Source organism: Heterodontus francisci, chromosome 18, assembly GCF_036365525.1.
Source record: "Heterodontus francisci isolate sHetFra1 chromosome 18, sHetFra1.hap1, whole genome shotgun sequence".
Classification (NCBI taxonomy): domain Eukaryota; kingdom Metazoa; phylum Chordata; class Chondrichthyes; order Heterodontiformes; family Heterodontidae; genus Heterodontus; species Heterodontus francisci.
The window spans coordinates 71,878,440-71,896,747 of record NC_090388.1 but is presented as its reverse complement, the minus strand read 5'-3'; the positions used below and the strand labels follow the sequence as shown (position 1 = coordinate 71,896,747).

Below are 18,308 nucleotides of genomic sequence, written 5' to 3'. Positions count from 1 at the left end.
AGCTCCCATAAAGCTTAAAATGTGAATTGATTTTATAATTTCTCTGTTTGCAGCACTATGAATTTCCTTGACTATTGTCAACTTCTGCCATTTCCACCTTTCAAGGGCTAAAACCTGTGCTTTTCATTGTCAAATGATCAACTAGTGAAAATCCTCCTGTGGGCTGGGTAGGAGTGTAAAGGAAGTCTATTTGGTATCAAATTGACTCCAAGGTAACATGCCTATAATTTAGACTTTGAGCCAGGCATATTTGTAGTGCTGTAAGACACTGTGAATGATTAACCAACCAGGCTAGTTCCTTGAAGGGTCCTTTAGGCGAGGCATGTAACTAATGATGAGGCTTCTTCTTACTTGGATCCAAATAACCCTGCAGTCCATGCCTAAGTAAGTAGAGTGCTTTTTGCTGGGGTATTGGGGAAATTTTCTAGCTCTCAATGTTGAGTTTTAGCATAACTCCTAAATCTAGTTTAAAAGGGGGAAAAAGTGTATAATTTCTATAAGTTTTCTCATCAGTATCTCTTGTTTATGTTTATTTCCATTTTATGCTGGGCAGTGGAATTGAGTAGAATCAAAACCAAAATCTTGGCCTCGGAACCAATAGGATAATGTCCCTGAAAAGAAAATGGCGGGGGTGCTGGGGGCAGGGGGACAGTTTAACAATTGGGAAACCCAGAAGTACATGTTTCCCTCTGGCCTGCCACATTTAATAGCATGACATGCATAATCAAGTTTTGGAAATTGTTTCCTGGCTGCAGCCAGCCAGGTTGTGAGGCTGGCAGGTTAGCGGGTAGGAAGACCAATGGCACCAAGCGGCAGGTAGGGAGTGTAGAGTAGGGAGGGAGAGATTGTGGATCACAAAGTAAGTTGGTGGGAGTTGGCCCAGAGAGATTTCAGGCTGGAAAGAAGATTGGGGTTGGGGTGCTAGGGAGAACGCAGGAAATGCAAAAGGTATGCTGAGGTATTAAGCATAAAAGAATTGTTATTATCCTATGTGAATGATCCAGTGATAATATGCAGATTATTATTTTTATAATTCGAGAAGTTCAGAGGTTGGCCATGGAGGTGATTGCAGGCCGGAAATAACATTAGAAGACACCTGCTAAGCACCTCCTGGCTAGCAAGAAGTGCTGGAAAAGTAACTCTTCCATCCAGTAGTCCTTGCCTCCCTTTTGCTGCCAGGTTTCTTGAGGCCTGGGAAAGCCAGCTGGTCTGTGTTAAAGTTGGAAGAGAGATGAAAATCTTAGGCCTGCAGGTTTATTAAAATATTAAACGAGGGACCCACCTCCAGTTGAAAGTTTGGTCGCCCACGCCCGTCACTCCTCAGTTAAAGACAGAAGTGGTTGTGTTCGTGGCGGGTTTGAAATTTTTTATATTTTAACTTCTCACCTGACCCAAATCTACCTGTTCTGTGGATTAAAATAGCCCCCAATGTGTATCACGCTATGACATTTATTTCAAGTTGTGGTCATGATTTTCTAGATTATTTTCAATCTTTATTTCTTTTCATAAAATTTATCCAGGATGATGAAAATTCCAGATGGCCCAGGGAGGAGCATTCAGGAAATAGACAGTCCGATTATAGGTAGGTGAAGAAAACAGTATTTCCATGGATTTGTTGTCCTTGGCACCAACAGGAGAGGGACATTAAACTGATTTGACGAGCAATAAATGTGAGCAATTAGCTATCTTAAACATAAGTATTTTGTTTTGGACTTTCACGAAAGCTTGTCTTTCCCATTAGATCATAGTGGGATTTGCTTCTTTACAAAATATATAAACGGTTGAAAAAATGTTGCTTAATTCGTTTTACTTTAGAGGGAGATGCAAAATACAAGCTTACTTCTATAGACAAAAAAACTGACACAGACATTCCTAATTTCTTATTTCTTATTCTGTAAATGTTTGTTACAATAGAATCCCAGAGGGCCAAAACCCTGAATTTCTCAAAAATGTGTTGCGCCTGAGTACTATTTTTAATTGGCAAAAGTTTTTTGTGAAAAAACCAATACTATTGAAATTTTTGGCGACTGAATGTTTTGGTCTGGTTTTCTTTGATAGGTTATGTATTGTGAAAGATGGCTGAGTGTGTGTATGCACTTCCTGTTGCAGTCCTGAGTCTTGCAATCCAAAAAGGTTCCCTGGTTTTAACTGCGATTGTACTGAATTAGTTGCTCTAAACATTGTGGAATAGATTAACTGTGTATTTTGAGTCACGTGAATGGTTTTGGCTTCATATCAATGTAAGCTGTTTAATATAATTCGGTTGTGTAGTTTCCAAACCAGTGCTGAATCTTTTTACACCTCCAGCTTTTCAATGACTGGAGGTAATGCAAAATTGATATTAAAAGTTACTGCTGCTGCTGTCATGGTATGTCATGCTCGTCTATCTTGCGCCTCACCCATCCACTGTATTATCCTACCTGGGAGCATTTTCTATTTATTCTTTAATTGTTGACTGAGATCCTGTCAGTTCTTTGATAACGTGATAATTGAACTGGCATTTGGATGCCAGTAACTGGGGATCTGTGGATAGTTTCTTGTCTATATGCCAGAGCTCTGTTATCCCTAACAAGAGTGATGTGAAGCTCGCATAATTAACCTGATGGCCTTTGCATCACCATAAATGGGTACTAATCTCAAACCAATGCTAGTAGAATGTTCATGCTTTTATCATCTCTTGGCTTCATCTTGCCAGTATGAGCATTACTGCAGTAAATATAATTCAACATCTTAATCAGTGCACCATAAATTTTCTGTCCTGAATAGAATTATAGAAGCTTACAGCACAGAACAAGGTCATTCAGCCCATTGTGCCTCTGCTGCCTATTTGATAGAGCTATCCAATTAGTCCCACTTCCCTGCTCTTTTCCAATAGCCTTGGAAATTTTTCCTTTTCAAATATATCCAATTACCTTTTGAAAGTTAGTATTTAGTCTGTTTCCACTACCCTTTCAGGCAGTGTATTCCAGATTATGGAGGTTGAGAGTTGCCCAGTCGTCAAAACCCCCCTCTCGGCCTTTCTGGTGGGGTCCAAAGGAGTGCAGGACACGACGTTTGGCACCAGTATGGCTGCAGGAACTGCCGGAAACATGCCAAAGGTGACACATGACCGCCTACGGGGTTCCGCTCCGGATTTTCTGTTAGGGTTTACTCCCTTAGCCTTGGTCTCTCCCGAGACGCCCACAAGGCAGTAAACGTCGTGTCCTGCACTCCTTTGGACCCCACCAGAAAGGCCGAGAGGGGGGTTTTGACGACTGGGCAACTCTCAACCTCCATAAATTTGCCCAGGCATGCGCCATGGAGAGGTCACTCCATAGTTGCCTCACAGCGACTGAAACAACACGGAAGGCAGCAGTTACGGGTTATAAGTCCAGATAAATTGGCGTAGAAACTGGGTGCCACGGGTTGCCTTTGTCGGTGGGAGAGGTCATTGCACCTCACTGGACAGCTACCGCCCGCCTCAAACCGGGCAGCCCCCGGTCAATAAGGTTCTGTCCCGCCACAGTCTGCCTGCTTCAATGGGTGCTTGGAGCTCAGGGTCATTGCCCGAAAGGTGGACTGATACACCGCACCAAACAACATGAAAAAAGGAAAGAAGGTACCAGCCCTTCGCTTTGCAAGCTGGAACGTCAGAACTATGTGTCCTGGCCTGTCGGAAGACCTTACACAAATCAACGATTCTCGGAAGACCGCCATCATTAACAACGAGCTCAGTAGACTCAATGTGGACATTGCAGCACTTCAGGAGACTCGCCTCCCCGCGAGTGGCTCTCTAGCAGAGCAAGACTACACCTTCTTCTGGCAGGGCAGGGATCCTGAAGAACCAAGACAGCATGGAGTGGGCTTCGCCATCAGAAACTCCTTGCTCAGCATGATAGAGCCTCCCTCAAATGGCTCGGAACGCATACTGTCCATCCGACTGCTCACCACCTCTGGTCCAGTACACCTACTCAGCATCTATGCTCCAACACTCTGTTCCGCACCTGAAGCTAAAGACCAGTTCTATGAACAACTCCATAACATCATTAGCAGCATCCCCAACACCGAACACCTATTCCTGCTGGGGGACTTTAATGCCAGGGTTGGGGCCGACCATGACTCATGGCCCTCCTGCCTTGGGCGCTATGGCGTTGGAAGGATGAATGAGAACGGGCAGAGACTGCTTGAGTTGTGTACCTATCATAACCTCTGCATCACCAACTCGTTCTTTCACACTAAACCCTGTCACCAGGTTTCATGGAGGCACCCAAGATCACGTCGTTGGCACCAGCTAGACCTCATTGTCACAAGGCGAGCCGCCTTAAACAGTGTTCAAATCACACGCAGCTTCCACAGTGCGGACTGCGACACCGACCACTCCCTGGTGTGCAGCAAGGTTAGACTCAGACCAAAGAAGTTGCATCATTCCAAGCAGAAGGGCCACCCGCGCATCAACACGAGCAGAATTTCTCACCCACAGCTGTTACAAAAATTTCTAAATTCACTTGTAACAGCCCTTCAAAACACTCCCACAGGGGATGCTGAGACCAAGTGGGCCCACATCAGAGACGCCATCTATGAGTCAGCTTTGACCACCTACGGCAAAAGTGCGAAGAGAAATGCAGACTGGTTTCAATCTCATAATGAAGAGCTGGAACCTGTCATAGCCGCTAAGCGCATTGCACTTTTGAACTACAAGAAAGCCCCCCGCGATTTAACATCCGCAGCACTTAAAGCAGCCAGAAGTACTGCACAAAGAACAGCTAGGCGTTGCGCAAACGACTACTGGCAACACCTATGCAGTCATATTCAGCTGGCCTCAGACACCGGAAACATCAGAGGAATGTATGATGGCATGAAGAGAGCTCTTGGGCCAACCATCAAGAAGATCACCCCCCTCAAATCTAAATCGGGGGACATAATCACTGACCAACGCAAACAGATGGACCGCTGGGTTGAGCACTACCTAGAACTGTACTCCAGGGAGAATGCTGTCACTGAGACTGCCCTCAATGCAGCCCAGCCTCTACCAGTCATGGATGAGCTGGACATACAGCCAACCAAATCGGAACTCAGTGATGCCATTGATTCCCTAGCCAGCGGAAAAGCCCCTGGGAAGGACAGCATTACCCCTGAAATAATCAAGAGTGCCAAGCCTGCTATACTCTCAGCACTACATGAACTGCTATGCCTGTGCTGGGACGAGGGAGCAGTACCCCAGGACATGCGCGATGCCAACATCATCACCCTCTATAAAAACAAAGGTGACCGCGGTGACTGCAACAACTACCGTGGAATCTCCCTGCTCAGCATAGTGGGGAAAGTCTTTGCTCGAGTCGCTCTGAACAGGCTCCAGAAGCTGGCCGAGCGCGTCTACCCTGAGGCACAGTGTGGCTTTCGTGCAGAGAGATCGACTATTGACATGCTGTTCTCCCTTCGTCAGATACAGGAGAAATGCCGTGAACAGCAGATGCCCCTCTACATTGCTTTCATTGATCTCACCAAAGCCTTTGACCTCGTCAGCAGACGTGGTCTCTTCAGACTACTAGAAAAGATCGGATGTCCACCAAAGCTACTAAGTATCATCACCTCATTCCATGACAATATGAAAGGCACAATTCAACATGGTGGCTCCTCATCAGAGCCCTTTCCTATCCTGAGTGGTGTGAAACAGGGCTGTGTTCTCGCACCCACACTTTTTGGGATTTTCTTCTCCCTGCTGCTTTCACATGCGTTCAAATCCTCTGAAGAAGGAATTTTCCTCCACACAAGATCAGGGGGCAGGTTGTTCAACCTTGCCCGTCTAAGAGCGAAGTCCAAAGTACGGAAAGTCCTCATCAGAGAACTCCTCTTTGCTGACGATGCTGCTTTAACATCTCACACTGAAGAATGCCTGCAGAGTCTCATCGACAGGTTTGCGTCTGCCTGCAATGAATTTGGCCTAACCATCAGCCTCAAGAAAACGAACATCATGGGGCAGGATGTCAGAAATGCTCCATCCATCAATATTGGCGACCACGCTCTGGAAGTGGTTCAAGAGTTCACCTACCTAGGCTCAACTATCACCAGTAACCTGTCTCTAGATGCAGAAATCAACAAGCGCATGGGTAAGGCTTCCACTGCTATGTTCAGACTGGCCAAGAGAGTGTGGGAAAATGGCGCACTGACACACTCGGACTTTTGTGTTCCGTATCAGGCCTGTGTCCTCAGTACCTTGCTCTACGGCAGCGAGGCCTGGACAACGTATGCCAGCCAAGAGCGACGTCTCAATTCATTCCATCTTCGCTGCCTTCGGAGAATACTTGGCATCAGGTGGCAGGACTATATCTCCAACACAGAAGTCCTTGAAGCGGCCAACATCCCCAGCTTATACACACTACTGAGTCAGCGGCGCTTGAGATGGCTTGGCCATGTGAGCCGCATGGAAGATGGCAGGATCCCCAAAGACACATTGTACAGCGAGCTCGCCACTGGTATCAGACCCACCGGCCGTCCATGTCTCCGTTATAAAGACGTCTGCAAACGCGACATGAAATCGTGTGACATTGATCACAAGTCGTGGGAGTCAGTTGCCAGCATTCGCCAGAGCTGGCGGGCAGCCATAAAGACAGGGCTAAATTGTGGCGAGTCGAAGAGACTTAGTAGTTGGCAGGAAAAAAGACAGAGGCGCAAGGGGAGAGCCAACTGTCCAACAGCCCCAACAAACACATTTCTCTGCAGCACCTGTGGAAGAGCCTGTTACTCCAGAATTGGCCTTTATAGCCACTCCAGGCGCTGCTTCACAAACCACTGACCACCTCCAGGCGCGTATCCATTGTCTCTCGAGATAAGGAGGCCCAAAAGAAAAAAGAATTCCAGATTACCACAATGTGTAAAAAATTTTCTCCTTATCTTCCTTTGCCAATTATCTTAAATCTGTATCTTCTGGTTATCAACCCTGCTGCCAGTAGAAATCAAAACACTTGATAGTTTTGAAAACCTCAACCAAATGTCCCCTTAACCTTCTCTGCTCGAAGGATAGTAATCCCAGTTTCTCCAGTCTCTCCACATAACTGAAGTCCCTCATCCCTGATACCACTTCAGTAAATCATGTCTGCACCCTCTCTGAGGCTATTTGATAAATCTGCCATAAAATGTACTGTACAGTTCCTGGTTTGTTTTACAGTTACTATTTAATATTTGCCTATGCCATCTTTTTCTCAACTTCTCTTTGATGTCTAGGTTTTTACCTCTTCCTGCTCACTTTTCGAAGAATGGTTCATTTGTGTTCTGGGCCTGATGACAGAACTGGATGAAAAATCATTATTTTTCCCTTTCTCATCATGGTCTCAGCCATTTATCAATGTATCTCTTTGTCCACCAGTGCAAATTGTAAATAGGGACTTGGCTTACCTGCAAAGTATTATTTCGGTTGCAGCTTTTGTTATTGTTCTGTTGGTAATCAATGTTTTCCTGGTCAGAAAAATGGGGAGAAGTGGGTGCTTGCAGGGTAACACTTTTGGACTGGGAGTATTAATTAATATTAAACACACTAGAACAGAAGGTTGATTATCCAGCAGCTCCTACTTTAATTTCCTCTTTTGCTAACAATCTGTATCTCATAAATGGACAGCACCACAATGGGCTATTTCATTAATGAGCAGTCAGGAGTTTAAAACATACATTCCATAGAATAAAAAAAAACTGATGTGTTCAATACGAATAAAAATTTACACTTAGTGCAGCGAGCAATGGAAATTAAATTTGGAAAAGCGGGATTGATGCTATAGCAGACTGAGCTTCTCCAGTACGTTATAATAGTGTTTTTAAAAAGTCTATTTGAAACATAGCGATCATATAGTGCTTTGCTTTGGAGCACCTTTTGATACATATTTCTCATTTCAATTGTGACATTCTGAAAACTAGGATTTACTTAAAAAATTAATATTGTCCCCACTGCATATAGTGGGCATATTTGTGCTCTTGCAATTTGTTTGCCAAATGCAGTGGATAGTAAATCAATTGGACTCTCGAGTGCAAAACAAAATTGGTTATTGAGTTTTGCGTGTTCATGTGTCTGTTAGTGTCAATGGTCGTATTACTCTGAACAAAATACAGGGCACAAACAGAAATCATTAACACACCCATAATCTCACTTGGTTTAATAGCGAAAGCCTTATTTTGATGTGAGATATTTAAGATATGAGAAATCAGAAGCAGAGAGCAGTCGGACCTGTGTGGAAACATCGAGAAGCGGGAGCGGATAAATCCAGCACGAGACTTGGGGCCTTCACTTGCCTTCAGGAGTGGAAAGCAGTCAGACCTCTTCAAGCGCACCGAAATTTTGAAAAAAAAAAAGCCAACAGTGACGTTGCAGGAAAGCTGCAAGGTGATTGGTTGGTGAGTCACTGCTGTTAGGGGATAACTCTAAATAGCTGGGTAAGTAATTAAAGTAAAGGCAAGGTTACAGTTTTTTTTTAAAATATAGTAGGTAGTGGTTTTTTTTTTTAGGGAATCAAGGTCCCTAGTGTAAATCTAATTGTTGGGTAATTTAAGGGGATAAGTTAAGGGTAAGTCATGGCAGGGCAGCTTGGCAACATGGAGTGCTCCTCCTGTGCAATGTGGCAAGTCAGGGACACTTCCAGTGTCAAGGGTGAACACGTGTGCAGGAAGTATCTCCAGCTGCTCAAAATCCGCGTTTCGGATCTGGAGCGGCGGCTGGAGACATTGTGGAGCATCGGCGAGTCTGAGAACATGGTGAATAGCACGTACAGGGAGGTAGTCACACCGCAGGTAAAGACTGCTCAGACAGAAAGGAAATGGGTGACCGCCAGGCAGAGCAGAAGAACTAGGCAGGTAGCACAGGAGTCCCCTGGGTCCATATCCCTTTCTAACAGATTTTCCACTTTGGATACTGTTGGGGGAGATAGTTTCTCAGGGGAATGCAGCAACAGCCAAGTCTGTGGCACCACGGGTGGTTCAGCTGCACAGGAGGGTAGGAAAAGGAGTGGGAGAGCTATAGTGATAGGGGATTCTATCGTAAGGGGTACAGATAGGCGTTTCTGTGGCCGCAAACGTGTCTCCAGGATGATATATTGCCTCCCTGGTGCTAGGGTCAAGGATGTCACGGAGCAGCTACAGGACATTCTGAAGGGGGAGGATGAACAGTCAGAGGTCGTGGTACATATTGGTACCAACGACATGGGTAGAAAGAGGGATGAGATCGTGGAACAAGAATTTAGGGAGCTCTGTAGTGGATTAAAAAGCAGGACCATGGCTGAGGAGATGGTGCAGGAGGGAGGGCTTTCGTTTCCTGGATCACTGCGACTGCTTCTGGCAAAGGTGGGACTTGTACAAGTTGGAAGGGTTGCACCTGAACCGGAACGGGACCAACATCCTTGCTGTGAGGTTTGCTAGTGCTGTTGGGGGTTTAAACTAATTTGGCAGGGGGATGGGATACAGAGTGGAGGTACAGTAGGGGGTGATGTACTGTCAAATGTAGAAGAGAAAGAGAGTTAGACTGGAACGCAGAGCAAATATCGACCTGTTAAAGCACAAGGGAAAAATGCAAGGCTGGATTGCATCTATTTTAATGCAAGGAGTCTTACTAGTAAGGCAGATGAATTGAGGGCATTGATTAGCACATGGCATTATGATATTATTGCTATCACAGAGACATGGTTGAGGGAGGGACAGGACTGGCAGCTCAATATTCCGGTATAGAATCTTCAGGCGTGACAGGGGAGGGGATAAAAGAGGAGGTGGTATTGCACTGTTGATCAAGGAGTCAATTACTGCAGAAAGGAGGGAAGATATCTTAGAAGGTTCCTCAAATGAGGCCATATGGGTAGAACCTAAAAACAAAAAGGGGGCAAACACTTGGCTGGGAGTGTACTACAGGCCTCCAAACAGTCAGGGAGAGATAGAGGAGCAGATATGCAGGCAAATCTCAAAGAGGTGTAAAAATAATAGGGTAATGATAGTAAGGAATTTCAACTTCTTCAATATTAACTGGGATCGTCTTGGTGCAAAAGGCTTAAAGGGGCGGAATTCTTAAAATGCATACAGGAGAGCTTTTTGAGCCACTACGAAGAAAGTCTACAAGAGAAGGGGCAGTACTGGACCTAATCCTAGGGGATGAAGCTGGACAAGTGGTAGAAGTGTCAGTGGGGGAGCATTTCGGGGATAGTGACCATAACTCTGGAAGATTTAAGGTAGTTATGGAAAAGGACAAAGACGAGCCGGAAATAAAGGTACTGAATTGGGGGAAGGCCGATTTCAGTATGATAAAACAGGTGGCCAAAGTGGACTGGGAGCAGCTACTTGTAGGAAAGTCTACATCAGACCAGTGGGAGCCATTCAAAGAGGAAATCGTGAGAGTTCAGAGCTAACATGTACCCGTTAAGGTGAAGGGTAGGACCAACGTCCAGGGAACCCTGGATGTCAAGGGATATAGAGGATTGGATCAGGAAAAAAAAGGAGGCCTATGGTAGATTCAGAGTGCTGAAAACAGCGGAGGCCCTGGAGGGGTATAGAAAGTGTAGGGGGGTACTTAAAGTAATTAGGAGAGCGAAGAGGGGACATGAAAAAGCACTGGCGGGCAAGATAAAGGAAAATCCTAAGGCATTTTCTAAGTATATTAAGGGCAAGCAGGGAAAGAGTAGGGCCCATTAGGGACCAAAGTGGCAATCTGTCTTTGGAGTCGGAGGACATAGGTGAGGTTTTAAATCATTACTTTTCATCTGTGTTCACTATGGAGAAGGACGATGTAAGTGTAGAGATCAGGGAGGGGATTGTGATATACTTGAACATATTAGCATTGAAAGGGAGGAAGTATTAGCTGTTTTAACGGGCTTAAAAGTGGATAAATCCCCAGGCCCAGATGAGATGTATCCCAGGCTGTTATGTGAGGCAAGGGAGGAGATAGCAGGGGCTCTGACACAAATTTTCAAATCTTCTCTGGCCACAGGAGAGGTACCAGAGGATTGGAGGACAGCGAATGTGGTACCAGTATTCAAGAAGGGTAGCAAGGATTAACCAGGTAATTACAGGCCGGTGAGTCTAACATCAGTGGTTGGGAAACTATTGGAAACAATTCTGAGGGACAGGATTAATCGCCACTTGGAGAGGCAGGGATTAATCAGGGATAGTGAGCATGGCTTTGTCAGGGGGAGATCGTGTCTAACTAACGATTGAATTTTTCGAGGAGGTGACTAGATGTGTAGGTGAGGGTAAAGCAGTTGATGTAGTCTACATGGACTTCAGTAAGGCTTTTGATAAGGTCCCGCATGGGAGATAGGTTAAGAAGGTAAGAGCCGATGGGATCCAGGGCAATTTGGCAGATTGGATCCAAAATTGGCTTAGTGACAGGAGGCAGAGGGTGATGGTTGAGGGTTGTTTCTGCGAGTGGAAGCCTGTGACCAGTGGTGTACCCTAGGGATCGGTGCTGGGACCCTTGCTTTTGTAGTGTACATTTAGACGTGAATATAGGAGCAATGATCAGTAAGTTCGCGGGTGACACAAAAATTAATGGTGTCGTAAATAGTGAGGAGGAAAGCCTTAGATTACAGTACGATATAGATTGGCTGGTAAGATGGGCGGAGCAGTGGCAAATGGAATTTAATCGTGTGAGGTGATGCATTTTGGGAGGATGAACAAGGCAAGGGAATATACAATGGATGGTAGGACCCTAGGGAGTACAGAGTGTCAGAGGGGCCTTGGTGTACTTGTCCATAGATCACTGAAAGCAGCAGCACGGGTAGATAAGGTGATCAGGAAGGCATAGAATGTAAGAGCAGGGAGGTTATGATGGAGCTGTGTAAAACGCTAGTTCGGCCACAGCTGGAGTACTGTGTACAGTTTTGGGCACCACATTATAGGAAGGATGTGGTTGCACTGGAGAGGGTGCAGAGAAGATTCACCAGGATGTTGCCTGGGCTGGAGAATTTCAGCTATAAAGAGAGACTGAAAAGGCTAGGGTTGTTTTCCTTGGAGCAGAGAAGGCTGAGGGGGGACATGATTGAGGTATACAAAATTATGAGGGGCATGGATGATTAGATAGGAAGAAACTTTTTCCCTTAGCGGAGGGATCAATAGCCAGGGGGCATAGGTTTAAGGTAAGGGGCAGGAAGTTTAGAGGGGATTTGAGGAAACATTTTTTCACCCAGGGGGTGGTTGAAATCTGGAACACACTGCCTGAAGTGGGTGGTAGAGGCAGGAACCATCACAACATTTAAGAAGTATTCAGATGAGCACTTGAAACGCCATAGCATGCAAGGCCACGGGCCAAGTGCTGGAAAATGGGATTAGAATAGGTAGGTGCTTGATGATTGGCGCAGACACGATGGGCCGAAAGGCCTGTTTCTGTGCTGTATGACTCTATGACTGAGTTTGCTATACTTACTTTGTCCAAAATTGAAGTTTATGCATTTTGATCATAAAGTTATCAGACTATAACACTTCATGGGTTGACTGTTCAATCTCAGGTTGTTAAAGGAAGTCAGGGAGGAACGAGCAGATGTGCTGAGGATCATCTTCAAATCCCCACTAGGTACAGGCAAGATACCAGATGGAGGTCTGTGAATGGTGTACCATTGTTTAAAAAGGGTGCGAGGGATTAGCCAGGTAATTATGGGCCAGACAGTCTGACCTCCGTGGTGGGTAAATTGTTATAATATATTTTGAGGGAAAGGATAAACTGTCACTTAGATGGATTAATCAGGCATAATCAGCATGGATTTGTTCGGGGAAAGTCATGACTTACTAACTTGATTGAGTTTTTTGAGGAAGTAACAAGGAGGATTATGAGGGTAGTGCAATGGATGTGGTTTACATGGATTTTAGTAAGGCATTTGACAAGGTCCCGCATGGCAGCCTGGTCAGGAAAATGAAAGCCCATGGGTTACAAGGGAGGGTGGCAGGTTGGATCCAGAATTGGTTCAATGACAGGAAACAGAGGGTAGTAGTCGACGGATGTTTTTGTGAATGGAAAACTGTTTCCAGTGGCGTTCCACAGGGCTCAGAGTTTGGTCTCTTACTGTTTGTGGTATATATTAATGATTTGGTTTTAAATGTGGGTGGCATGATTGGGAAATTTGCTGGTGACTCAAAATTGGCTGTGCAGTTAATAGTAAGGAGGAAAGCCATGGACTTCAGAATGATATCAATGTTTTGGTTGAGTCGGCGGAAAAGTGGGAAATGGAATTCAATCCAGATAAGTGTGAGGTATTGCATTTGGGGAGGGCAAATAAAGCGAGGCAATATACAATAAACGGGAGGATATTGAGAGGGGTAGAAGAAGTGAAACCTTGGGGTGCATGTTCACAGATCCCTAAAGATGGCAAGACAGGTGGATAGAGTGGTGAAGAAGGATTGCTTTCCTTTATTGGCCGAGGTATAGAGTACAAAAGCAGGGATGTGATGCTGGAACTGTATAGAGCATTGGTTAGGCCACAGCTGGAATATTGCGTGCAGTTCTGTTCACCACATTACAGAAAGGACATAATTGCTCTGGAGAGGATACAGAGGAGATTTACAAAGAATGTTGCCAGGGCTTGAAAGTTGTAGCTATGAGGAAAAATTGGATAGGTTAGAGTTGTTTTCCCTGGAACTGAGGAGGCTGAGGGGTGACTTGATTGAGGTGTACAAAATTATGAGGGGCCTAGATAGAGTAGACAGGAAGGACCTGTTTCCCCTAGCAGAGAGGTCAATTACCAGGGGGCACAGATCTAAGGTGATTGGTAGAAGAATTAGAGGGGACATGAGGGGAAACTTTTTCACCCAGAGGAATGGTGGGTGTCTGGAATTCGCTGCCAGGAAAGGTGGTGGAGTCAGAGACCCTCAATTCTTTTAAAAGGTACCTTGACATGTACCTGAAGTGCTGTAACCTGCAGGGCTATGGACCAGGTGCTGGCAGGTGGGATGAGTTTATTCGGCTGGCACAGACATGATGGGCTGAATGGCCTCCTATGCTGTACTTTTTCTATGGTTCTGTGGTAACAGAACAAAGCCAGGGGTTCACTTTAAATTCAAGGAGGGTCTGGCTCAGGTGGATTGTGATCATTGGATGGCTAAAGATACTGAGATTAAAATGAAACAGAAAAAGTAGGTGTATTACAACTTCAGGCTCATAATGCATTAGAGAGCCAAGCTGAATACAGAAAATACCAAGGAGAACTGCCAAAGGAAATAAGAGGGGCAAAGAGTGTGTCTGATGAGATTTGTGGCTAACAATAAAGGAACCCAAAAGTCTTTTCTAAGTGTACAAATAGTGGGAGGATGGTGCTGCTTAGGGACCGAAAAGATCATGTGAAGGCAAAGGGCACGGCTGAGGTACTAGAATCATAGAATGGTTACAGCACTAAAGGAGACTGCTCTTTGCAAGAGCAACTCGCCTAGTCGCACTCCCCGGCTTTTCCTCGTAGCCTTGCTAATTTTCTCTCTCCAGATATTTGTCCAATTCTCATTTGAAGGTCTTGTTTGGTTCTGCTTCTACCTCACTTGCAGGCAGAACATTGCAGAACATTCCAGATCCTAACCACTCGCTGCATTTTAAAAAAAAAAAGTTTTTCCTCTTGTCGCCTCTGATTCTTTTGCTACTCGCCTTAACTCGGTGTCCTCTGGTTCTGGATCCTTCAGCCAATGGGAAAAGTTTCTCCTTATCTTTTCTCCTTAGCCACTCTGCCCAGACCCCTCCATGATTTTGAACACCTCTATCAAATCCTCTCTTAATCTTCTCTCCTCCAAGGAGAATAGACCCAGCTTCTCCAGCCTATCCACGTAACTGAAGTTCTTCATCCCTGGAACCATTCTTGTGAATCTTTTCTGCATCCTCTCTAATGCCTTAACATCCTTTCTAAAGTGTGGTTCCCAGAACTGGACACAGTACTCCAGTTGAGGCGGAATCAGTGTTTTATACAGGTTTAACATAACTTCCTTTTCTCGTTCTCTCTGCCCCTATTTATAAATCCCATGATCCCAAATACTTTATTAAGCGCTTTCTCAACCTGTCCTGCAACCTTCAGTGATTTGTGCACATATACTCCTAGGTCTCTCTGCTCCTGCACCCCCTTTAGAATTGTACCCTTAAATCTATATTGCCTCTCCTTGTACTTCCTACCAAAATGTATCACTTCAATTCGTTGTTCTTAACAAAATGAATCACTTCACTAACTGAGTACTTTTCATCTGTCTTCACTAAAGAGGATGATACCCATGTCACAGTAAAGGAGGAGGTAATAGAGAAATTTGGATTGGATAATGTTACAATCAGGTGAGAAAGGGATCTAGGGGTTCGCTCTCAGCCTTTGCCTGGTTTGACCGTAACAGTGTTTTTAGCTCCCCCTCAATGAATCCTTATTCACTGCTGTCCAATTGTAAGGTAAAGAAATCTACCAGGCAGGTTTTCTTAGATTTAATCAAGAAAGGTGTAGGTTTATTAACCTTCCAACTCTAATTCGATTAAAACTACTATGAAGACGCGACACGACCACGCTGGCATGCATATGCGATAAGCGCACACGCAGATAGAGACAGAAAAGGAGAAAGAATATAGAGGAAAAGTTTGAAGCAATAGCTGAGGTGCATTTACTGCCTTGGAGTTCGGTGTAGGGTCTTTGATTCAGTTAAATCTTGCCATTTCGTTGGGGCCCAGTGCACACTTTCAGATTTGTTTCGATGTAGGAGTTTTCTCTCTTGAAGTTTAAGTGGATACAGTGGATCTGGAAATTCGTGAGAGAGAGCATTCAATGTCTGGTGATCAAACAATCCATTTGGGTTAATTGGATCAGGGAGCAGTTCTATTTTCTCTCCAGGCAACTGTCTCTTAATATGCAAATGTTTCCAGCCACTTCTGTGCTTTCTTTAAACAAGTCATCTTTCAGTCCAGCAACAGTTTAAAATTAATGTTCATACGATGAAATTAATGCGTCTCATTCTTGATAGGTGGGGTTTTCCTGACAAAAATAGAGGTGGTGCTTAAAAAGTTTGCAGCGCTCAAAGTAGAAAAGTCACTTAGTGCAGAGGGATGCATCCTCGGTTGCTAAGAGAAGTAAGGCTGGAAATAGTGGCTCTTGCTGTAATCTTCTAGTCTGACTGCCAGAGGAATGGAGGATTGCAAATGTTACCCCCTGTCTTAAAAAAGGGGAGGGGAGAAACCCGGCAACTGCAGGCCAGTCAGCTTAATGTCTGCGGGGAAATTCTAAGAGCAGGTGTAGGCCCCTCAGCCTGCTCCACCATTCAGTAAGATTTTGGCTGATCTTCTCCCCTAGCTACATCTTCTTGCACTATCCTCATAAGCCTTGATTCTCCTAGAATTCAAAAAGCTATTGATCTCTCACTTGTAGGTACTGACGACTGAGCATCGACAGCTCTCTGGGGTAGAGAATTCCGAAAGTTCAACACATATTGTGATGAAATGACTCCTCGTCTCAGTCCACAATGACTGGCCCCTTCTGAGACTATGACTCCTAGTTCTAGACTCACCAGCAAGGAGGAACGTCCTCCCAGCATCTATCCTGTGAAGAATTTTATATGTTTCAATGAGATCACCTCTCATTCTTCTAACCTCTGGAGAATATGGGCCTAGAATACTGAATCTCTGCTCATGGGACAATCCCCTCATCTGAGGAGTCGGTCTAGTGAACCTTCATTACACTTCCTCTTCCTTGGGTAAGATGACCATAACTGTACACAGTACTCCAGATATGGTCTCAGTAAAGCCCTATACAATTTCAGTAAGGCTTCTTTATTCTTATATTCCAATCCCTTTAAATTAAAAGCTAACATACCATTTGCTTTCCTAACTGCTGTATCTACATATTATCTTTCTGTGATTCATGTAAAAGGGCATCCAGATCTCTCTCAATACCAACACATCCCAGTCTCTCAGCATTTAAAAAAATCCTGCTTTTGTGCTTTCCTACCAAAGTAGGTAACTTCACATTTCTCAGTTGTAGGAAAACTGCTAGAATGTATTATTAGAAACTTGATAACAGGCATTGAGAAAAATCAGAGTCAACACAGATAATCTCTCTAATTTCTGTTTGCTGTGCACGACTGGCTTATTGCATTGCATAGTCCTTTCAGGATTGCTGCATGGCAACGCAGGCCTGTTTGTGCAAGGCCTGTTTGTTCACTATGCATCACAGCTTAGAGGGAACATTGTTCTCCAGATGAAAATCTGTCTGCCTTGTTCTTACCCACTCACTTAGTCTGTGTAAATCTTTTTATGTCCTCTTTACTATTCACTTTCCCACCTCACTTTGTACCATCAGTAAACATTATGGTCGGTTCCCTCATCTAAGTCATTATTATGGATTGTAAACAGCTGATCTCCCAAACACTCAACTTTGTGGTACCCTGCTTGTTATTCCCTGCTGTCCTGAAAATTATCTGTTTATTCTTGTTCTCTGTTTTCTGTCCATTAACCAATCCTCAAATCGTGCTAATATATTACCCCAATCCCATGATCCCTAATTTTGTGTGGCACCTTATCAAATGCTTTTGGAAACTCCAAATACACGACATCCACTGTACCAACTACATCCTCAAAAAACTCTAGATTTGCCAAACGCAATTTCCCTTTCATAAATCTGTGTTGACTCTGATTTTTCTCAGTGCCTGTTATCAAGTTTCTAATAATACATTCTAGCAGTTTTCCTACAACTGAAATCAGGCTAACTGGTCTAGTTCCCTTTTTCCCCCCTCTCTCCACCCCTTTCTTGAATCGTGGGATTATGCTTGCTGATTTCCAATCCACGGGGACTGTTCAAGAATCTAGGAAATTCTGAACGATGAAAACCAAAATCTCAGTAACCACCTCTTCTAAAACACTAGTGTGTAGGCCAGCAGGTCCAGGGAATTTGTTGGCTTTTAAACCTCATTAATTTCTCCAGTACTACTTCTTTATTAATAATAATATCCTTATATTCCTTATTAGACCCTTGGTTCTCCACTACTCCTGGAATTTTTTTGTGTGTTTTACCATAAAGAGAGATACCAAGTATATGTTTAATGTCTCTTCCATTTCCTTATTCCCCATTATAATTTCTCCCATCTCTGAAGAATCCATGCTTACTCTCGCTAATGTCTTTTTACATAGTTATAGAAGTTAAAAAGTAGGACCTCGAAGTTAGTAATCTCTGGATTACTCCCAGTGCTGCGTGCTAGCGAGAGTAGAAATAGGAAGCTGAGGAGGATCAATGTGTGGCTTGAGGCATGGTGCAGGAAGGAGGGCTTCAGATTCTTAGGGCATTGGGATCAGTTCTGGGCAGGAGGCACCTATTCAAAAGGGGTGGGTTGCACCAGGGACTAATGTCTTTGCAGGGAGGTTCACCAGTGTGTTTAGGGAG

General features: G+C 44.5%; 1 protein-coding gene across 7 annotated transcripts in view; it reads left to right on the top strand.

Annotated features, from left to right (window-relative positions):
• pphln1 (periphilin 1) overlaps positions 1–18,308 on the top strand; it is a 291,915-nt gene that overhangs the window by 34,450 nt on the left and 239,157 nt on the right. For all 7 annotated transcript variants that reach the window (XM_068050976.1, XM_068050977.1, XM_068050971.1 and 4 more), the window contains exon 4: positions 1,521–1,582. In XM_068050976.1, the coding sequence (XP_067907077.1) occupies positions 1,521–1,582 (62 nt within the window). The remainder of the gene's footprint in view (positions 1–1,520; positions 1,583–18,308) is intronic.